The sequence below is a fragment of the Motacilla alba genome, chromosome 21 (assembly GCF_015832195.1).
Source record: "Motacilla alba alba isolate MOTALB_02 chromosome 21, Motacilla_alba_V1.0_pri, whole genome shotgun sequence".
NCBI lineage: Eukaryota > Metazoa > Chordata > Aves > Passeriformes > Motacillidae > Motacilla > Motacilla alba.
In genome coordinates, this window is record NC_052036.1 from 718,508 (window position 1) to 741,302 (window position 22,795).

Here is a 22,795-nt window from a genome sequence, read left to right on the forward strand (position 1 = left end):
GGGGAGCGGCGATGCCCGTGAGGGCGCACCATGGCGGTGCCGTGAGGGAGCGGCGATGCCCGTGGGGGAGCACGATGCCGGTAGCCGTGAGGGAGCGGCGATGCCCGTGAGGGTTGAGGGAGCACGATGGCGGCGGTGCCGCAGTGCCCTCAGCGCCGGGGGCGGGGCGCGCCGCAGCCCGCGGGGGTCCGCAATGGGTTCTCCCGGCGCCCCCCGCCCCGCGCCGTTGGTTCGCTCCCTCCCCCGCCTGGTGCCCGGCGCGGGCCCGGCCGCCATTTTAGGAGCCGCCGGCGGGGTGGGCGGGGGAGGGAGGGGAGGGACGGCGAGCGGAGCGGGGCCGCGCAGCGCTTCTCCTCCCTCCTCCTCTTCTTCCTCCTCCTCCGCGGGGCCGAGCCGAGCCCTCCGCCCGCCGCACAGCGGAGCCCGGACCAGCGGGGGCGCCAGCCGGGGCTGCGCGCTGCCGTCCCCGCTCCGCGCTGCCATGCCGGCCCCCGCCGCCCGCCTGCTGCTCGCCGCGCTGCTCTGCGGAGCGGCCGCGGCCGCTCGAGGTAACGCGGCCGGGGCGGGCGGGGGAGGCTGCGCGGCGCCTTGGCGAGGGCGACGGTCCGGGTCGCCCGGCGAGCTGCGCCGCGGGCGGGCGAGGGGACGGTGTCCTTGGCGCCCTGCGCAGGGGAGGGAGCGCGGAGGCGGGCGCACATCGAGGGTAGGGGACGGGGGGAGGATGGAGCCGGGGCCGGGAGGACTCCGCCGCGGCCATTGCACCTGCAGAGGGGCCGCGGGGATGGCGGCTCGTCCTCCCGGCTCACCTGCGCCCGGCGGCCCCGAGCCCTCCCAGCCGCGGAGGGCACGGCCCGGCCCGGGGCCCGGCGGGGGATGCGCGGCGCTCGCCGTGTCCGCCCGCCTGTTACATAACGGGGCCCGGGGCGGGCGGGGGGCGGCACTTGTTGCCGGGAGGGTCCAGCGGCAGACCCGGCCGCAGCGGGGCCGGGCAGAGCCGGGGCGGCAGCGGGGATCAAACCCCTGGCAGCCGGGCCTGGCTGGGCTGGCGTGGGCAGGCTCCGAGCGGGGATGAGCCGGAGCAGCGCCTGGGCCGGACCGTGCGGGTTCGCGATGTGAGCGCGGGCCTGGTGGCTATTGATTGATCCCGAGGAGCAGCAGCATCATACGCATTGCGGGGCTGCTCCCCGGCAGGCTTCAGTGAGAGGCTCGGAGACGCTTCCTCACCTGAAGGTTACCCCTGGCATCGGGAATGCTGCTTCTGCAAGATTCAGCTGATCGCATGATGAGATTTGAGAGTGTTGAATAGCAGCGTACATTAGAAGTGCGGCTGTAAAATGGCTTATAAATACGTTGAAGGGAAGTTCTTGATCTAAAAAAGCAGCTCGTTATGGGCACATCTTGGTGCAGTTTCCCTGTGTGGGATGAAGAAGCTGATGCTGTGGTATGTCTAGGAAGTCCTCTGCCAGCTGTTCTGGTAGTGGCCATCATTTACCTGTGTAAGATCCCTCAAGTACAATCTGTTCACCAGCGTTCTTGGTATCGTTAAATGTGGTTTTGCCGCACCAGTACAAAAGCATAGTGTCTTTGATTTCCATCGTTTGAAACTAGGAATAAGATTAAGATCAAAAGCCATTTTCTAAGAAAGCTGCTTGGGAACAAATGGCAAATTTAGGCAGCATTAGCCAGGACAGTGCTGGTAGGCAGATTTTCTGCAGCTTGTTGGAGGCAGTACCTGTTTTCAGTCAGACCTACGGAGCTGCTGGGCTGCAGGTCCTGATCTGTTTAACTTCATCACACATAACTGAGTTACAGAATGAGGGCTGCTTTGGCTTAGTATGTGCAGTTGCCTCAGTCCTTGCCGTGTTTTGGCTGCTGTTGGTAGGCCTGTTAATAATGTTACGTGGAGATGCACTTAGTGACAAGTAAGCTCTGGAGGACACCTGGAAAGCTGCAAGGGCTGCTCATTTTTATTTCCCTGTTGTTAGGAAAGGCATTTGTTTGGAAACATTTGTGATAAGCTTTCCATTTTGTGCTGTGTTGCCAGTTCCTTTTTTTTTTTTTTCCAAGTACAGTTGAACTTGCCAGTTCTGCCATTCCTGTCGTCGGAACAGGGGAGTGAAAAGTGGTTTCTTTTTGATGATGGAAAGAAAGGGAAGTAGCCTTTGGGGGATGCAATCTTGCCCAAAAGGCAGGTGTGAGCTAGCTGACCTACCATCTTCCCTGTAGTTATTTTAAGGGGTGCAGAGAGTGATTTTGGGTTCTAAAGAGTCATTTTCCTGTCCAGCTGGTGCAAAACTCTTAATCTAATCGAATTTGTTTTGCAATTGATCAAGTTGACCCCAATATTCCTGAGCTTGTTGCAGTGGAAGAGCAGTACCTAGCAGTGCATTCCGGCTGTGGCTGAAGCAGCTGGATGTGTCTGAGCAGAGCAGCTTGGGGAGTGGAGTGGAGCAGCTCCCCGCTGCTGCTTCCGTGGGCCTGACCGGGCAGAGTGGTAGACCTCTGTTGTCTTGGGGCCCTTCCAACTCACTGTCATTTAGGAAGGGTATTGATGAAAGTAATACTATCTTGAAGAAACTTTGCTGATCTGTGATTATTTCAGGAAGTTATGTGGTGCTGTGAATGTCTTAAATCCAAACCACAAACCACTTTGTTACCACCACAGTCTTGCAGCAGATGTTTCTTTGACACAGAACAGCCTTTTTCATATTGGGCTGGAGATTAGGTAGGCTTCTTTCTCCTTTCTAGAGGCAAGGAAACGTAACACTATCCTAAAGCATTATGTAGAGACAATTTGGCTATTTATGTGGCCTGTTCTTTTTTGTTCTCCAAGCATTTATGAAAGTAAGAAACCACTGAGAAGAGAGAGAATTAACCAGTACTAGACCTCTGTACAATGTACAGTGCTTGGGAAAGCATTATATACAGCCACCTGGACGTGTAAACAATTTTAATCTCTTTTTCTGTATGTGTTATTTAAAACAATAGACTACTGTGGAAACTGAAATGGAGGAGAGATGGTCTGGGCGAGCATGGTGTACATTGTGTTTGGAATACTCCTGTGCTGGCTGTCTTCTCCCATGTTACCAGGCTGCAGGTTGTGCTGTCTGTGCTGAGGTAGCTGGAAAATTTGTCAGCAGAAACTTCTCTAGACTTAATAAATGTGTCTTTGGTTTGAGGTCGCAATGTTTCTGCAGACACAGAATCACCAGTTGCAGGTAATTGCAAAGATTTTTTAAAGGAGAAGGAAAGAAGATGGGCTCATGGGCTTCAGTGTGTCGTGGAAGTTAGAAGGGTTGAAATTAAACCCAGGTCAGGCCACAGCTCTGCATGATGTGAACATCCCACAGCTCAGAAGTCTGGTGAAGCAGTGTTTCCTGCCATGCAGCCCAAGTATGTGATAGCTGAGTGGCTTGTGGCTCTGGAACTGTTATACAGAGAGGAAAAAACATCTATAGTCACGAGGGTTTCCTGAAGAAAAGCTCTTGTACCATTTTTCTGAGCCTTACCCCATTCTCTTTAGTTCCACTGGGAGAAGTCTCTCTGAAATGTGGTTTGTGGTGTTAAGGGCCACATATCTTGTAGCACTATCATTGTTGTCAGGGACAGAAATGATACCTCGACATGGGAGAGTTCAGTGAGGCGGAAGCCTTGGTCTTAAATAAATCTTGTTTTGCACTCTAATTTATTTGTTTTGTGCTGATTGACTCACACTGGCTCCTGTAGGGACTAAACCTCCTTAGGAGTCTTTAGAAGGGATTATTGGAAACCTCAGTGCCTTTGAAGAGGTGTCTGTCTGTCCTTTGTTTATAGTATTAGGTCTCATCTCACTTGCTTTGTATCTGATTGAAAACAAGTTGCAGCTACTGCTCCCAGTGGGTTTCCCTGTTTTCAAATGGAGTCAACAAGTAGAGCCAGAAGTGCCAGCTATACTGGGGTGATGTTTGCTGTATTTCTAAATACTGTTTCCTTTCAGGGAGCTAAGTTTATAAATACGACAACAGTTAAAAGGAAAGGGGTTTCCACTCTTGCACTATAATTAGCAACATTTAAGATAACATTTATTAAATTAGTGTTTGTAGTTAAAGGCTTATGTTTTCTGTTTCAGTCTTCTGTTTAGAGTAAAACATTTTAAATTTCACTTGAAATTAAGGCTTTGTTGTCTTAATCCTATTTAAACTGTTTTGTGGTGGAATCTTTGTTTTCTCTGGCAGGCTTTTATCCAAATTCAAATTTGGTCAGTATATCGTCTGTCTAAGGTCTTTGGTGCTCTGAATGTTTCTTCTGTTGCTGTTGTGGATAGTAGAAATTGCACATAGTTTCTAATCAGTCATTTGCATGTCTCTTAGTTTCATCAGGCTTATAGCAAAGCTTCCATGTATCTTTGTACAAATAAAATCAGATAGAGGCCACTGGTTCAGGGGAGAACAGGAAACTTTCTGTAAGTGGTGATAAACAAGTGATTTTTCTCTAGGCAGAATACAATTTAATAAAACCCCGTTGAATCCCTCCAGCTATTGGTTTGAATGTGCTGTTTGGAGAGGTAGTGTTAATTGTACAGGCTGTTAGTGTGGGCAGCTGATAGATTAGAAATGTTATCTTGTGCTCCAGTGTGTGGCTGTTGAGCTTCCAGAGCAGGCGTTAAAAGTGCTCCTTAACTGTGGCAAAGAATCCAAGGCAGAGGTCTGAAACTGTGGGGTGAATTTCAAGCAGCAGGTTTTCCTTCAGCCAGGAGCCACAGAGGGTGATGGTGGATGTCCATGCCCTTACTGAGTCCGTGTCCTGGGGCATCTCCAGGATATTCCAGGTGGGTCTCCTGGCTTCACTCCCTGGTGCTTTGCTGCTGCCTTCAGCTCCCAGCAGTGGAAATGGTAGTTGGTCCTGGAACCTCATGCTCTGGGTCAGTTCCACGCTACCAAGGAAGTCAGCATTCGAGCAGAACTTGTGCTCAGTTTCATCCCATTGTTTGGTCCTGGTTGTAGGACAATGACTTTTGATAAAATTCGGGGTTTGAGAAGACCCAGTTAAATAAACAAACACAATACATCTTTTCATTACCACTGATTTATTTCAAGTTGCTTATATCCAAAGTTAATCCTGGGTCTTTTTTCTTGGAGGCTGGAGGCAGGAGCTGTGAGTGGCAGGCTGGGCAGGACAGAACACACATTGTAATCAGGCCAGGCTACGCCTTCTCTTATTCAGCTTTGCTTTCAGGGTGGAGAAGGCATATTTTATTGTGTAGCTCTTCACTCCTTGGCTGGACTGTATTTTTCTGTGGTTAGGTACTACACAGAATTGTTCTTTCAATGATACAGCTTGAAATTTCTTCAGAACAATACTAAATTACAGCTGTTGAAGGTAAGACATGTTGGAGTTTTTATTGTCTCACTGAAAGGCTTCCTTGTGATCTCTTGCATCCAGAGGAAGACAATTAAGCAAAAGATACACAGTAATCACTTTTTGTCAGGCCTTCAGGACAAGTAAAGGACTCTTTACTAGTTCATCTGTATTAACAGAGACTATAGTTCTCTTTTTGTAAATTTTTCTATGCATTTTTCATGAGGTCTCCAAGGTACATTTTCAGAATGAGGATTTTGTGGTTACTGTCCACAGTAAATAGCTTTCAAACTCTAGTGCTTGTTACTGAGTTTAATATGTTTAACCAGTTAATTTGTAAGAAATTTTCTTTTACATGAATCACATTGACTCAGTTCTAACAATATGCAACATGGCTAGACAGCACTGTGTATTAGAAGTAGTTATCTAGAAGAAAAAGGTTTCCAACTACAGTCCTTTCTGGGTGAGGTGTGTTTAAATCTTTGGTCCTGTAGGTGCCAGATCCCATTTGAGTCAAATAAACTTCAACCACTTGTAAGAAGAAAGCAGAAGTCCTCAGAAAGGACTTTGATAAGTACATTTAATTTTAGTATTTGCTTTCAAATTACAGAGCTGAATTAATCTGATTGTCTTAATAGCTTGTGATTGAAGTTTCTGTCCTAGCCCTAAACCCAGCTGCCCTGCCTACCTGTTCATTTACATTCATTAACTGTTGTAGGCAGCAGGAAAAGGGTGCTGCTGGTTATCTGCTGGACTGTGTTCTGCAGCATCAGCCATCGCTCTCGGGAAGGAAGCATCCTTGCTTTGAGGAGCATTCCCTTTGCTGCTGCCAGGCCAGGCTGGTCTGTTCTGCTTCGGGAGCAGATGGCATTTTCCAGCCTGCTGTTGGAGGCACACGTGCGGTTCTTCCCCTGCAGCAGCAACTACCTGCAGAGAGCAGAGCTGGGAGGTGGCTGCTGCTCTCCTGTGGGACGTGTTCTGTCAGGCTGGGCAGCAGGGAGGGCTCTGCAGGAGCCCCTCCATTCGGGGTGACACCCAGGAAATGCCTCTGCTTAGCTGGCCTTGGAATTTCTTTGTGCCCACTAAAGGCCAGGCAGAAGTCTGCGAGCTGCCTGTGCCAGCTCTGCTCCCCCCACTTGACTGGATTAAATGCTCGTTGGGATTTACAGCACATTCCAGCTGAGGTGCTCACAAATAGTGTGAATATTGTATTTCAAGGAAGCTGGTGTAGTTTATCCCAGTTAAATGGCAAGAGATTAACAGCTCAGGGCACTTCGGTAGTGTCAAGCTTGGGATAGGCTGCTGTTCTGGTTGGAAAGCACCAGTCTGTCTTTGAACAACTTCTGTAGATTGCAGGAGTTCTGTGACAATTAAACTACCCTTTCACAGTCCAGCATTTAATGCTGTTTAAGCAGCTGAGATCAGGATAATACTTGGCTCAGTGTGATTGAACAGGAGAGATGTACTGCTCATAAGCTGTACTTCATATTTCAAATGCTAGCTTGAGAGTTCCTTCCAGTGAGTGGTTATGCTGAAGTCAGTAGATCACAAATACGGATAAGGGGCCTTTCCTGGATATTCAGCAGTAAGTTTGGTGGTTTAAAATCCAGTGATGTTTAGCCTTCATACATACAAAGGGATTTAAGCTTTATGTTTTAAAATCTGGTGATGTTTTAGCCTTCCAAAACACAAAGGGGTTTAAGCTTTATGATTTTATTGTCTGCAGCACAGTAAAAAGACATGACTTTGCTTTCAACTGGGCCTGTTGTTTGAAGGTTCACTAGACTCTGCAGATGCTCAGCATACTCAAAATTCTGTTCATATGTGGTTACAGTACTTCAAGGTTTATAGCACTCCCTGCCCAGCAGTAGTGGGATTCAGGAGGTTGATAAATTAGGAGAAGATTTCTCAGAACATTAAAAAAAACCCTAAGTATTTTTGTAATCCACATTCAGAAGCATTAGAATGGAGATGGAGGGTTTTTTCTGGCAAAGATCTGTTCTGGTATTTTGTACCACATCCTTGCAAGGATGAAGATGAAGGATAAAGGACTCAGATTTTCAGTTGGGGTGTAACTGTCCTGGATGTGCCGACAGAAAAATACGCAACTGTGACCTCCTTGTGCTCCTGCAGCCAAAGTTGTGTTGGTGAGACAATTTTCTTGAAACCAGGTTTGAATTGAGGGTGAGTGTTGCATGGGAGCCTCAGAGCTGAGCAGTTGCTGGCACCTTCCCTGGCAGGGAGGAGTCTGTGCTGGTGCCTCTGAGAGGAGCAGGTTTGTTGTGAGAGCCGCGTTCCTGGGAGGGTGCTGCAGCCCGAGCCTCTCTGGGTGAACCGAGCAGTGTGCTTGGCATTTGCTGCCTGTGCTGTGCTGCATGCTGGGAGCGTGCCTGTGTGAGCCCACCGAGGCAATAAAGGGAGTGTTGCCATATTAAGTAAAACCACATGGAGTAATTAAACACAGTTTGCATTAAAACAGTTCCTTCTGAGTTCTTTCTTGCTGCATTGTTATGGATGAAGATGATACATCGTGTCTGCTGTTGCTACTAACTAGTAAAAGATTGCAGATGGAAGCATATTGGGAGTATGATGGTTTCCTGTATGAGTTCTCTAGGTTTAATCATTTATTGAAGTGTCCTTTTATCACTGTTTTTAATTCCCCTAGGTAAGCATATGGCACATGACATGAATCCATTTTAGTTGGTTGAAGAGACAGGATTCAAGAGTCTGGGTTAGCTTTCCTTCTCTGCCTGCCTTTTGACAATCTGCTTGTATAATTCTTTAGAGGTGAAATAGCAGGCCTCAGCTGTGTGGTAGTGTTCAAGCTGTCGAGTATATTTTGCTGTAATTGCACAGGCATGCATTTCATAAGTTTTAAGTTCTTGATCTCCTGCAGACCAAAACCTGGGTGATGGTGCCTGTGGCATGCTCTTTGGTGGGTTTGTTGTAACCTCTAGCAAAGCATTTCTTGTATGCATCGTTTGCTGAAGATTACTTGGTTTTGTCTGGTAAGGAGCAGTTTTCAGGCCCTTCAGGATGTTTTTCAGTAGGCTCTAAGCAGCTGGATACATGCAATTTTCCAGAATTGCATGTGGGAAAATTGTGCTGTTAAGGAAGCTTAACCATCCAGGAGCAACTCAGGCAGTCACACTCCAGCACCTGAGCTGGGGATCATAAAATGAAGCTAAATGTTTAATAATTAAGGGACTCTCCTGCTGGATTGTCACACAGTAGATGACAGCCTTGTAGATAACATGATTTGATCTTGCATCTTTAGTGATGTAGTAGAAAAAGCTCTTTTTGAGGCTGACAGGGAAAGAGACTGCATTTCTTTGCAGCAGAGGAAGACCAGTCATCTTGAGACAGGCTCGAGTGATCAGTTTGAGGCTCTCCTGTGCACAGGTGAAGGATTCTCTCATGTGAGATTTTTTTAGTGGAGTTTCTCAGTATCTTGAAACGACTACTAAAGAAATGAAGCTTGACCTCTTTTCCACCTGTTTTCTTAATGGCAGTGAAACCCCCTCCCTGTACAGGACAAAAGCTGACATGAGAACAAGTCTTGATGTTCTGAAGAATATTCCACCAGCTGCATCCCAGCTTTTCCATGGGGGGAAGCAGAGCGTAAACAAACCCTGGTGTTTCCTGTTCCCTGGCGTGGGGCTGACTGAGGCTCTGCTGGTGTCACACTTGGCACTGGTGGCAGCAGCTCCCCATCACCGTTAGCAGGTTTTTCAATTGCACTTCAGGGGCATCTTAAATCCCAGCATAGTTAGAAACTCATTTAAATTCTCTGAGTTACTTTTGGAAAGCCTACGGGGACACTCAAATTCTCTGAACGTACTTAGCCAGGATTTTGTCTCAAATCTTTTAGTTTATTAAAACCTTGATTCAGAATTACAAAGGAGGAAAATACAGAAATTAGTATTATAAAGCACTTTTAAAAGATACTGTCAGTTTCAAATGTTCTGACTTTGTACTTTGTTTTCCCTTCAGTTAACAAGCATAAGCCATGGATTGAAACCACCTATCATGGCATAGTTACAGAAAATGACAACACGGTGCTCTTGGACCCCCCTCTAATAGCCCTGGACAAAGATGCACCTCTGCGTTTCGCAGGTAAAGAGTTCATCTGCATTTCTGTTTGAAGATGTGGAAATGCTTTCCTGGGGGCAAATGCTCTGTGTTTGTGTGTTTTCCCTAACAGCAGCATAACATTTCAAAGCTTTTAGATCCTAGGAAATGTGTGTGCATGGACCAGTGTTTTATTTCAGGTTTGCAGCTGTATCCAAGTATCCAAACCAGAAAGCACTTTGTTTCTTTCAGTTTCATGTGTACGTGGTAATTTTTCTGGTGGTTTATTTTTGTTTTCATAGTGTCTATCGTTTTCCTCAATCCTCCAGATTCCACATTTCACAGCATTCAGCGTGGGAGTTCTGAAACAATGATTTTCTTACCATTCTGAAGAGAGTTTTGGTTTCCTTAGCATTTATTTGTGTCTTAATAAAATGAAAATACTAATTAGTAGAATTAGGATTTGCATGTCTATGATAATGCTTAACAATCTAGAGTATTTTAAAAAAACTGAACAATCTCCTCTGGCTGAAGAAAAGGCTTTTTCTCCTCTAGCAAAAAATACAGAGAATGATACACAAGATATTTGCCAAGTGTGAGCTAATTCTTCACTTTGAACATAGGAATGACAATTTTATTATAAGCTTCTGCAGTAGATTTTTTTCTGATAACTTTTGTTTAGGAATCCTGTGTTCATTAATTGGATGCAGTATTATGGAAAGTCCTTTTTTGAATTTGACAGTGTTAGAAAGATGTGTTTGAAGAATACCATTGGGCATCTGCAGGTATTTAAATTACTTGTAGCAGATAACACAAGCTTAAATTGGATATTTGGAGAAGCTTATTTGGTTAAGCAAAATTTGAGAGTTAAGAATCCTGGTGAAGCACCTAAAGGATGTGACATGAGCCGTTTTTGGGAGCCTTGCTTAGCCTGGCTTCATGGAGGAAGAGATAGGAGAGAGAATTCAGTTGAGAGCCATTTGAAAAGTTCAGCTGCTGACTGCATTGAGTGCTGCAGCTTGGTCACAATTTTCCTGAGGTACTGCTTAAAGTAAGAGTTTTGTTGCATTATCATGAGGCTGTAATTGTCTCCAGTGAAGTTGAAGATAATGCTAAATTTGCTATTCAGAAGTTGAGAGATAATGCTGAACCTCTGAAATGGAAACTTCCTCCTGTATTGGGTACATATGGCAGAGGCTCTTCTACTGTCTCAACTGGAGATGAAACTGCTGTCTGTGGACAAAAACCTTCCATTGCCAAATGAAGAAGCTTGCGTTGGGATACACAAAATCTGTTAATTAAGAAGAGGAATGGGAAGCCTGACTTGTGTTCTCAGGGATGAGGAGAACACAAATCACCTCTTGCAGTTCTTAAGTACTTTAAATGTAGGTGCTGGTGGTTCAGCAGCATTGAGCAGATTCTGAAAATGGCAGGTTTATACCTCTTGGATAGGGATGTTTTCAGGAAAGTATTGTCAGAGTATCTTCAAATATTTTGTTGTGTTTGCAGAGGAAAATCCAATGTCAAAGCATTTCTTAAATGAGACTTTTCCCATTGGGTTGATCTAAATTGTATAAACCTGCTTGCATTAAATGAACATTTTTATCAACTGGAAATTGTATAAACAGAATATATTTGTATAAACAATATATTTGGCTTTCAAAAATGGACATTTCTTAAACAGCAGGAGCAGACCAATGGATTTAAAGAAATTAAGTTTAGAGTATGGCACATAAACGTTGTAAAGAAATTCCTGGTTTGAGACTGTTGGGTTTGAATTGCATAAATGTTGAACTGTGGGGCTCTGTGGAAGTGTTTGTGGGCCATTGAATGGAGCAGTCCTGCAGCCTGTCCTTCAGGAGCCCTGGCTGGGTGAGTGCTGCCTGGTCCCAGCTCTGCAGGAGCTGTGCTCCCGTCCTGGCACAGCCCCTGCTGGTGCCCAGCACGTCTGGGGGCTTCCATGTGAGGAGCCACTGCTGTGCTTTCCCAGCAAACAAAGCGCTGCTCAGGATTAAGGGCTGCTGCAGCCCTTGCTGCTGCACTGCTGCTTATAAATCTAATTTATTCATGCTTCAAAAGGCTGGATATTTTAATTAATTGTGCCCTCTAGCTGAGCTGTGAAACTTCTGAACCGTCTGCAGATTTAAAATACTTTAAGTAGAGCTTTTTTGCTTTATTTCAATTTTGAGCGTGTCGAAACATCTCCAAACGAGTTCATTTAGATGCTTTGTTGTACATGAACTGTGGGGCAAGTGAAAGTAACATTTATTGCTTTGCTCACTCTGTGCTGTGGGTAGGACCCTAAAATTCAGGTGTGCAAAAATAAGCGGGGTTATGTGGATGTTTATTTCTTGGGTTATTTGTTGGTTTTAGATGTGAAATGACACACTTTTGGAAACAGGGTGAATATAGTCACGCCAGCCTGCCTTGTCAAACTGCCTGGCACATAGAGACAGGATGGAATCAGTCTTCTGCACCATCACTGTTACAGATCTGCTTGAGAAGACAGTGACCATTCTTGTTCCTCAGTGACTCTTTTCTGCATCACAAATTGAATCATGTTGGAATTTGATCCTAAGTGGCTTTGCTGAAAAAAATAAAACTAAAAATAAAATAAAGGACAGTTACATTTTTTATTGTATGTTTATTGTTTGTGCCTAAAACCAGTCTGATGGCTGAAGCTCTCAAGCAGGGATTTCCCCTTTACTGTGCATAAAGGAACTGAATTTCTGTTACATGTGAAACAGACCCTGCTGGATCTGGATGCCTTCACACAGCTGCCTGTGCAGTGCAGGGTCTCACAGCCAGGTGTTTGAAGTGCTTCCCTTGGCTGTCTGATGTGCCTGTAACAGGGCTTCAGTCCCTCTTCCCCACCTCTAGAGAAAACCACTTCTCAGCCACAGCCCTTTATTTCCCTCCTGCTCTTCTGGGATGCCAGTAGTATTTGTGGGGGTTAGGAATTTTTAATGTAAAGCATAACTGTGTGGAGAGCTTTGAAAAGGTTCTTTTAAAAAATTCCCCCAAATCCATTAAGGCCTTGGGGTCCCTCTCCCTGGAGGCAGCTTCCCCTGGAGGGCTGGGCCAGTGCTGATGCCACAGCCCCACTTTGCTGAGGAAGGGAGCTCTGCTGCCGGGGGCAAGGCTGGAGGGGATTTTTAGAAAAGAAGTGTCCTGCAGAGGAGATGACACTCTAAGCAAACACTATACTTTATACAGAATATACTTTATACAGAATAATGTAAATAAATTCAGATAAATTCTACTTTATGGGCAGTTATTCATCAACATGCAGTTTTGAAAACATCTCGTTTAGCAGTTGGTGTTATTGAAAAAAGAAAAGGAGATTGGATGAAATATTTCAAAATTCTCCAAATGAAAACCTGGAGTTAAAAGATTTAACCATATTTACCATAACTAAAACGCTAAAATTATAACAGTTACAGCAAATCACCGCTGGAATTTTAAAATACAGTTTTTCCAAAGCTTTTCTGTGTAATGTGTGCATCTTTGCCTTTTCCCTATTTGCTCCCATTCAACCTTTCCTGTTACTGACATGGGTTTGTCTTTTTTCCCTTTAGAGAGTTTTGAGGTGACAGTTACCAAAGAAGGTGATAAAGGGTTCTTTCTATCCCTTTTATGAATATTAACCTACTAACTTTGGTTATGAAATGGGGAATCAGCACTGAAACAGAAGATCCTGTCATGCTCTTTTGTCCCATTTATTCTCCCAGTTTTTTTCTATTTTAAAATATATTGATAAAAAGTGTTATGTAACCAAACCCTTGGTTAGAAATATCTGTAAATCAGACATCCATTTGAACCATTTGGGGTTATTGTACATTGTGTGGACACTGAAGGAGTTGTTTATGGAAAATTAGCATTTTCTGATATTTTCACTTGTAGATCACTTCTTTGGGACAGCTGAAGTTTTCCACATGCTTTGTGAAGTGATGTTGATGTGCTGAAGCATTACAGCACCTTCCTGCAGTACACACCCCTCAGGACTGACTTCAGTGGTTTAAAATATGAATCACCCCCTTTTTTTGAATACCTCTAGACATGTTTTCATTAGGAGTGTGTTGTTGGTGCTAAGAAACCACTGCAGCTATAATAGCAAAACAGTGGGGTTTGTTGGTGTGAGAAAATCCCCAGCAAAATACAACAAGTAGCAGAGGTAAAAACACAGTGTAGGTGCTCAAACAGTTGATTGAGTGGCTTTTGTTGTGTGCTGGGCTCACCCAGCTGCGCCAGCTGCAGTCGTGATGTGTTTAAAAATGATGTGCTGGGGACTTGTCTTCCAAGTTTGTAGGCTGAAGAGTTTGGCTAGAAGGAAAGCCTTCTAAATAATTTCCTGGGAGCCTCCTTGACTGACATTTGGCCTCTGTTGGTAGATAGCTGTTGAAATGGATGCCTGAGAAGTTGGTATTTCTACCTTTCTCATTCAGTAGTTTATTTTGATTCCCTGATTTTAGCCAGGTACATTGCACAGGAAGACTTTGTCCTTTGATCTGTTGACAGAATTTCTGTAATTATGGTGCTGAACCTGTACTCGAAGCCTTTTCATCCCTTGACTTGTAACTGTGCATTTTAACCTCTTGCTCTGGTCAAAGTAAACCAGCTGCCCAGCTATTGCCAGTAGCTTGGCATAGAAGGTATTACCAGTGGCCTTGGCTGTATGCTCACATGAGATCTACTCTTGCCCTAGAGCTGTCTCAAGTACTCCTGTGAAATGCCTGTCTACATTTCTCTTTTTCTCTTTTGTACTCCTGCATGAATGGATGCAAAGTAAACAAGTTGCTTGGAAGGCAGACGTTTGCTTCTTTTTACTAAAGTTCCCAGAATTCACCCATTTTAAAGCACAGTGCTCTTGCTTTGTCCACAGACCCTCACAAACCCCTGGCTGCAAAATGTTCGGTCATTTATTTTAAAAATGTATCATCATGTTGACCAGCTCTAACCTACCTTTACTTTAACTCTGTAGGTGAGATTTGTGGATTTAAAATCCACGGGCAGAATGTTCCCTTTGAAGCAGTGGTAGTGGATAAATCCACTGGTGAGGGAATAATACGCTCCAAGGAGAAGCTTGACTGTGAGCTGCAGAAGGACTACACGTTCACCATCCAGGCCTACGACTGTGGGAAGGGACCAGATGGAGCAAATGCAAAAAAATCCCACAAGTAAGTCAGTCTGGGGTGGGCCGAGGGGAAGTGTGGCTCCGAGGGGTCTCCTGCTTGTGGTGATTTATGGTCTGTGTATTGAGAGTAAATGGGAACCAAGTGTTCGTCCTGGAAGGCTTTTCATGGAACCACAGAAAGGGCCAGCTTGGAAGGGACCACACTGGCTCATCTGGTCCAACCTCCCTGCTAAGCAGGGCAATAATGGTGATAAAAAGAGCAGCAAAATGGACATGAACCGCTTGGACATCCCTTCTTTTGTCTTAGGTGGTACTGCTTTAGCCCTTGATGTCTCTGGATTTACATTAGAAAACCAGCTGGGGATAGAAGCAGGGAAACTGCTGATACACTTAAAATCTGCCTTGAGTTGGTAGAGTTTGCAATGGGGTACCAGGCCTGGACATTGTTTTGGAATTCAGTTTCTAAATCGAAAAAACTGTTTCAAGAAGTCAGTCTATTAAGCTTAACAAAATGCTGAAACATTCACGTTTCTATCAATTCCAGACAGCCCCACCAGAGAACCCAGGATCAATAGCATGGGGCTCATCTCTGCCTACATTAAAGAATGGGAACAAAGCAGCCTTTAGCTTATCTTTATCTAAGGAAAAACCACAATATAAAAGTCTCTAGAAAACCCACTTGAGAATGACTGTTTGACACGCTGGTGTGAACATCTGCAGAGCATGTGGGAGATGAGCAGTTGTGGGAAGCAAAGAGAGGGGCATAAATAAGATGAGGAATAGAGTAGCAGAGGGCAGCTTGGTGACAAACAAAACCTTGCTGTTCTATAACTGTACAAGAGTTTGAGTTTTATTTGCAAATAACCAGTGATAGTAAACAAACCCTAGAACTACACTGAATTATATAGCAATACCCTGGAGAAACAGCCACTGCTCCTAGTTAGGGTAGTTGAGGTGGTTGGGTTTATTCAGTCAGTGGTTGCTTGTTTCTGGGAGCTGGAATGCTGAAGGATGGCTTCGTGTGAAAAAGAAGAAGCTGATTTGGCAGAATCTGTAGTACCCTAAAAGCATTTCTTTGAACAGAGAAGAGTAATAGTCATTCAGAACCAGGTGTAAATATTCCTGTTAATCAAACCCCAAACCTTCACATTCATGGAAGTAAGTGGAAGAAGAAAAGGCAAATGTAAAACGCAGATTTTTCCTTGTTTAAAGTACCCAGGAAACAGACCTTCAGCACAGGTTTTCCTTTCTTATTCCTTGGTTTGACCTGTCTGTGTAATTCTTGCAGCAGATATTCTCTGGTAGTATAAATGCCATTTGCCTTCATTCCAGTGGTGTATTCTGTGGTGTGGGGAGGCAGGAGGGAGGGAGGCCATTTGGAGCTGTTGCACAGCAGCAGTGCAGGTTCAGAGCCTTCAGGTGAAAGACTGACGTGGCTCTGGTGGCAGAGAGGGGCTGGCTGCTGAGTGCAGTGCTGCAGGGGCAGGGTGTGCAGTCCCTGGGAGCCCGCTGTGTGTCATTGCAGGGCCACGGTGCACATCCAGGTGAATGACGTGAACGAGTACGCCCCGGTGTTCAAGGAGAAGTCCTACAAGGCCACGGTCATCGAGGGCAAGAGGTACGACAACGTCCTCAAGGTGGAGGCCGTGGATGCAGATTGCTCCCCCCAGTTCAGCCAGATCTGCAGCTACGAGATCGTGACTCCGGACGTGCCCTTCGCCATCGACAAGGACGGTGAGACACGGGCTCAGCTGGCCACTGCAGAGCAGGGGCTGCCCTGGCCACCAGGGCCTGCAGCCTGGCACTGAAAAGCCAGACCCTGCAGGGCAATGCACTTGCAGATGGGGTTATTCAAGTCTGTATGAAGTACATAGATGGTACCTGGATGTGTTTTATGCAGTAATGACCGTGAAGAATTGTCTTGATGTCTGACAATTGCCTTTTTTCTGTGTCAGGTTATATAAAAAACACAGAAAAGTTAAGCTATGGTAAAGAACACCAGTATAAACTGACAGTAACCGCCTATGACTGTGGGAAGAAGAGAGCTGCTGAGGATGTGTTGGTTAAAATTAGCATTAAGCCTACGTGCAAGCCTGGCTGGCAAGGTTAGTTTGCTGTCTTTCCTCTCTGCTCTTAGCATTTGCTGATACATTCAGTTAGATACGAGAGGTCTTTAATATTGTTTCTTTGGGTAAATACTCAGGTTGGAGCAAAAGAATAGAATACGAGCCTGGCACTGGCTCTCTGGCTCTGTTCCCTGGGATGCATTTGGAGACATGTGATGAGCCAATAACCTCAGTTGAAGCCACGGTGGAACTAGAAACCAACCATATTGGTAAAGGCTGTGATAGAGACACCTACTCTGAGAAATCCATCCACAGGCTCTGTGGTAAGAAGGCTTTTGTTAAAATAAAAGTGGTCTCTCTTGCTTACTAGTTTTACTTTGAATTTTATGTTAGACCAGAAATCAATGAGTAGATCTGGTCTTCGCTTGCACATAGTTTCCTTCAACTGATTTCCTCACTGTCATCAAAAGGCATGAAATTGCCTGAAGGTGACTTCTGCAATAATTCTCAGATGTGGTAAAGAATCTCTTTCTTCTGCCTGTCTGCTGTCTTACGTAGACTAATAATGTGCCTTGCATGAGATTCGTATTGAAGAGCTGGAAGAATTTGTGTGGAAGGGTATAGCTGTTAAAGCCTCTGTTTTTCTGAGCATGATGGACGTAATGGCTGCCATCTGAGAAATACATGATGGAAAACTGGAGAAAACCAAGAAGGAGTGGTTTGGGAAAAAAAACAGTTAACTTGGATCAGTTAAATTTGTACCATGGTTGCCCTAGGAATAAATGCCCTTGACATCCACTTACGCTGCAGTTAAAGGTCTTACAAAAAGTCAGTGGAGTCCTTTGTAGCCATATGGAAGAATTGAGATTACAGGATAAATTATCACTCGTGATTTATGTCTTCAGCTGCAGTTGAAAGTAATTGAAAGTGTGAGTAGCATGTAACCCCAGAGGCCTAGGCAATTCCTGGGCTATTCCTGCCCGAGGTCAGTGTGACGGTAAAGGGACCTGCTGCTGCCTGTGCTGTGGGCTGGGAGCGGGTGCTTGTGCACTCCTTCAGCTGGGTCACTTCTGGTCTCGCAGCTGAGTATGGTGTCCAGAGAAAGGCATCGTGCTCGTGGGGCTGGGGGACAAGTGGCATCAATGAAAGGGTTCCTGAGATAGAGGAAAATCAGATTCTATAGCTGTGGAGGTTGAATTTGCTTATTATGAGATCAATTGTCTACCCAGAGGTGAAATTTGTGGAAGTTACCATGGTATTAGATGCCTGTAATTAGTGCCACACTGTTTAAAAGGAGAATTGGGTGATGGTAGTGCATAATCCTGACAGTTGGTGCTGAGAAATTAGTGCTGAGATAAACAGTTGAATTTGAAACCAGTGGTGGTCTTTGAAATTTCTGTTTTGATTTGAGCATTTGTGTTGTAGGTGCTGCTTCTGGCACAGCTGAGCTGCTCCCCCCTCCAAGCAGTGCTGCTAACTGGACTGTGGGGCTGCCCACGGATAATGGCCATGACAGCGACCAGGTCTTCGAGTTCAACGGCACACAGGCTGTGAAGATTCCAGATGGTGTTGTCACAGTCAATCTGAAAGAGCCCTTCATGATTTCAGTATGGATGAGGCACGGGCCCGGAACCAAGGAGAAAGAGACAATTCTGTGCAATTCAGACAAGACAGGTTTGTCAATACTTCAGTAATAAACAGTCGGGTTTTTATGTGCTCTGGCAGCGCATGTGACAGTGTTTTCTCCACCTTAAGGTTTTCTTGGAATTTATACGAAGTTGACTTTAAAAAACACTGTTGTGCTTATGTTTAGGTTCAGCCTTAGATTATGTAGCTTCAGATTGGGCAGACTTGTTTTTCTAATTCTGTTTCAGTTTACATTATGCACTTCTTTTGCTGTGGTAGATTTCTTATTCTGGCACTGCAGCCTCGAGTTTGCATCTCCAAAGATAGCCTTGTTCTTGATGCTGCCTAAAAACATTAAGACACACATCTCAGGTCTAGTGACAGCACTTGCTGCTCTAACTTTATTTTCCTTAGGAGGATATAATTTCTTTTTCTCCAGAGATGAAGATTTTTTTAATTCCGTGCATAATTTCACTCTCTGCTTATGACTCAGAAACAACAATTTGGAAAATACCATTAATAAGAAGGAAATACAATAACCCTGTTTCCATAATTGCCATTTGTATCAAAAAAAGCCCTTGTGTTTGCAAGTAGAGCTCTTTTTCTCCTGCTGACAGGTTTATCTCTGGCTCTTCAGTGCTGTGCCTTGCTTTAGGCTGGGTTTGGATAGAGACTTCTCTGTGTTCTGCAGCCTCATGGGCTCTTTAAGAGTGTTTGCCCTCCCTGCTGCTGCAGATGTTTTACATCCCTCTTACCCTGCCTGATTTACGTCTGCATTGATCACTGCCTGGCATGGCTGTGGTGTTGAAGTGTGGCCCTGCAGAGCAGGTGGGTGTGGTGGGTGGGCTGTGCAGGAATAACGCTGTTGGTTGCACTGCCGCGCAGATATGAACCGGCACCGCTACGCGCTCTACGTGCACAACTGCCGCCTGGTCTTCCTGTTCCGCCAGGACCCCTCCCAGGGAAAGTCCTACAAACCCGCCGAGTTCCACTGGAAGCTCAATCAGGTGAGCTTCCAATCTGGGGGCTGGTGGTAGAGTGCCAGAGTGAAAGCCACCGACAGCTGACAGTGTGCTTAGCAATAAATACTCCTGCCACTGCAGCCTCCTGACTCCTGCTCTACAGAACAAGCTGTGCTTGTTTCACTTGTGATCAAGTGGCAGGCTCGCCTTCAGCTTTTCATCTTGAATACAAAGTAGAAAATGCAGCGTCAGTCTCACAGCTGTGACATCAGTTGTCTTCACTAAATGCACTCTAAGGTGGAGTGCATGAGAAACAGGACATATTTATTCTAGGTTGATGATAGCATTCAAGTACTTCTGAGCGTGTGACATTTTCTCAGCCCCCTGGATCTGTGATAAATAGTCGTGGTTTTTTAACAGTTTCTCTCAGCAAATACCTGTCCTTTGTCAAGTAAGGTTGTCTTACAACAGTATTTCAGGATGTGCATGCATGTAGAAATGTATTTTTAGATTGAAATATGCTGTTATTTAATATAAAATTAAAGGAAAGGAAGTATATGCAGCTTCCTGTATTGGCAGCAGAATAAAGAAACTTTTATTAATGTTTGGCAGCCAGTTAGCTTTTCAGATGTGTGCCATGTGTGTGAAAGATCAAGTGTGTCTGTACAGGCTTGTGTTGTAGGTCGTTGGTACATCTGCATGTATGCTTATGTAAAACATGGCACCAGATCAGTTACTGAACTGTAATGGAAAAAAAAAAGATTGAATTTTTAAAACTCTCTCTATTCAGGTGTGTGACAAAGAGTGGCACCACTACGTGGTCAACGTTGAATTTCCCACGGTGTCTCTGTACGTGGATGGGGTTTCCTATGATCCTTTCCCAGTCACTGAGGATTACCCACTCCACCCTTCCAAGATAGAAACACAGCTGGTGGTTGGAGCATGTTGGCAAGGTAACTATTGACGATTGTTAACACTTGTAATTAACTTCTTTTAATGAAATCTTTGTGGTTATCCAGAAGTACCCAGCGGGTCTTCTTAGTGCATGAAATGTTTTGCCTCTTGCAGATGGGTTTTGCTGCAAGCTGGTATCACATATTTCCTCTGAGTCATTTTTACCATGAGTGTGTGTTTGTTTTGTCGTTGGCCACAGGTGTGTGAAATACAAGGCTGCTCACCAGCCTGTATTCCATCTACATGATTTTTGTGGTGGCCGTGGGGAATACTGTTAGCTTATTTTTAATAGTAGTTGTAACAATGCCTCATGTACTTCAGATTGCCAAGCAGAACACTTCAGTTCAAGTAGGTTGAAGAGCATCTTGTAGGAAAAGTGTTCTCATCAATGGAAGCCTGTCCTGCAGACAGCTCTGCAGAGCAACACAGCAGTGCTGTCTCTTGGGTATTTTACCATTTCAGCTTAGAAAAATAGATACCTGCTTTATTGTCTGCTCTATTTAGGCTGCTCTAAGTTATATATACAGCTCCTCTCCAAGGAGAAAAAGATTTTGTCCTTCTGACGTTCTTTTAACGTTTCTTTTAAAAAATTAAAAGCCAATTTTCATTTTTGGTGCTTCCATTTGATAAATTGACTGCTCAATACATGTGATTCTATTATTGATTAAGAAATCTGTGTTGATAATGGCTTCTTTTGATCAGCTTACAAAACCTTTTGGTGAGTTACAGAATTACTCTGGATCTCACATTAACTTCCCCTCAAATGGAGCCAGCTGTTAGACTTGTGTTGTCTTGCTAAAGGTGGTTTGTGTGAGGTTCCCTCTCTTGGTTCTGCAGCTCTTGCTGGTGTCACTGCTGCGTGTGTGTGGGGCTCTTTGGGCTGTGGTGCCATGACTGTTCTTGTAACAGCACAGTGATGTCTTCCCCTGCACTGCAGCTCTTTGTTTCCAAGAACTCATAATCCTTGAGGAGCTGGGTCCAATGTGAGCAAGCTTTGGGGGATGTGCTGCTTTGTATTTTCTGGGATTTGAGAGTTTGCCAAATTGTAACTACTTGGTCCTTTCCCTGTTGTCCTATTCTTTGTCTTGCTTTTCTACAGAATATACAGGAAGTGAAAATGACAATGAAACTGTGCCCGAGACCTCTGCAGGTTGCTGGAGTTTTTTTCCCTACTGTTTTATTTCATTTTTAAGCCAAGACATTGCTTCATCTTGCACACAGCATGAAATGCAGGCATTGCATTTGGGCCATTGACCTTCACATAATCCTCTCCTAGGCTTGTGTCTTCATTGTGCTTCTATTTGCAGAGCATCATCAGCTGACTTCTGCTTGGTTTTGGATTTTTTTCTTTGTTTTGGGTATTTTTTGGTTGCATCCAAGTGTACTTCCATGTACAAATCTGCAACGGTTGTGATTGCAGTGAAGTGGTGAAAAAAGTTGCTGGTGTAAAATATCAGCTATAATCTCCTTCATCCAGTTTTGTTAAAGCATAAACACATGTCATCCTATATAAATGTGTGTTTTTATGCATGTAGGTATGTGTCTTTGTTATAGAATTTATTCATTGGGCAGGACCTCTGGAACTCAGGTACCTTTGCTCCTCTCTCAGAACAAGACTGATCTGATATTTAGATCAGGCTGCTCATAAACACAGACCTGGAATTTACAGGGGATACTCACTTGGTCAGATATTTATATAAAATTCTAATTGTGAATGGGCAGAAAAGCTTTGGCTACCAGGTATTTCAGATTTGCTACAGGGTTACTTCCTCATAACAAATTTTAGTGACAGTTCGGTGGGTTTTGTGTCTCGAGTTGGGATACTTAAAACTAGTGTATATTTTTAAAAGTGAATTCAAGATATGTACCCTTCCTGTAAGGTTTAAGAATTGCTGGAATAGTCTGGATGTAACTGGCAAGAGGTTTCTAGCTGTGCATCACATTTTAGTTTGGAAAGGAGGGAGCAGCATCCAGGGGCTCCAGAAGCTATATGAAAATCATATAATTTGTAGCAGGACATTTCACCACTGAATATTTGAGTTGTACTAAGGATCTTTTATCACTTAGAACTTCTAAAACAAGCTTAGATGTCTTTCTAAAATCAGGTTGCTTAGTAAGTAATGGGCTTGAAAATACACATTTCCAGGTGTGGCGTTTTGTGGCCCCAGGATTTAGCAAGATGGACTAGCTGATCATTGTGACATCATCTTCAAAAGCACTGAGGAATAAAGGGCTTGTTAAGTTGTCCTTATCAGACTTGACTCAGCTGAGTTACCTGGGTTTAAACTGCTCACTTGAGTCTGCAGAGAGAAGATGGCACCTTTAGAAGGGGCAGGTGACTCTTGGACACCTCTCAGAATGAGCTGAATGACTTTACAAAGCTCCTTTCTACCCTTGGAGTGTAGGGAGAACCTGCAGTGCTGGTTCAGGTGGAGATCCCTCACACCTGGAGGGATGCTGTCCTGTGTCCTGAGCAGAAGGAGGTGTTAGCTCAGCAGGAAGATTCAGGTTTCATGGCTCATCCCATTGTGTTTGATTTCTGAGCACACCTCGCTGTGTGGGGCTTCTTTTGGGACGTTTGTCATGGAACAGTCAGTTCAAGGTGGCCACAGCTGTCTGAAGGCCACGTGCATGGTGAACTGTTT

General features: G+C 44.7%; 1 protein-coding gene across 4 annotated transcripts in view; it reads left to right on the plus strand.

The window, feature by feature from the left end:
* The first annotated feature begins 294 nt into the window (after nucleotides 1–294).
* Nucleotides 295–22,795, plus strand: part of CLSTN1 (calsyntenin 1) — a 29,726-nt gene continuing 7,225 nt past the window's right edge. The window contains exons 1-11 of one of the 4 annotated variants that reach the window (XM_038159519.1): nucleotides 296–548; nucleotides 9,331–9,453; nucleotides 12,987–13,016; nucleotides 14,390–14,585; nucleotides 16,068–16,276; nucleotides 16,498–16,647; nucleotides 16,746–16,931; nucleotides 18,034–18,282; nucleotides 19,120–19,241; nucleotides 19,987–20,149; nucleotides 21,250–21,300. In XM_038159519.1, coding sequence (XP_038015447.1) covers nucleotides 482–548; nucleotides 9,331–9,453; nucleotides 12,987–13,016; nucleotides 14,390–14,585; nucleotides 16,068–16,276; nucleotides 16,498–16,647; nucleotides 16,746–16,931; nucleotides 18,034–18,282; nucleotides 19,120–19,241; nucleotides 19,987–20,149; nucleotides 21,250–21,300 — 1,546 coding nt within the window. In that variant the 5' untranslated portion in view covers nucleotides 296–481. Of the gene's footprint in view, nucleotides 549–9,330; nucleotides 9,454–12,986; nucleotides 13,017–14,389; nucleotides 14,586–16,067; nucleotides 16,277–16,497; nucleotides 16,648–16,745; nucleotides 16,932–18,033; nucleotides 18,283–19,119; nucleotides 19,242–19,986; nucleotides 20,150–21,249; nucleotides 21,301–22,795 lie in introns of all 4 variants that reach the window. The other 3 variants (XM_038159521.1, XM_038159520.1, XM_038159522.1) reach the window with 3 other exon arrangements.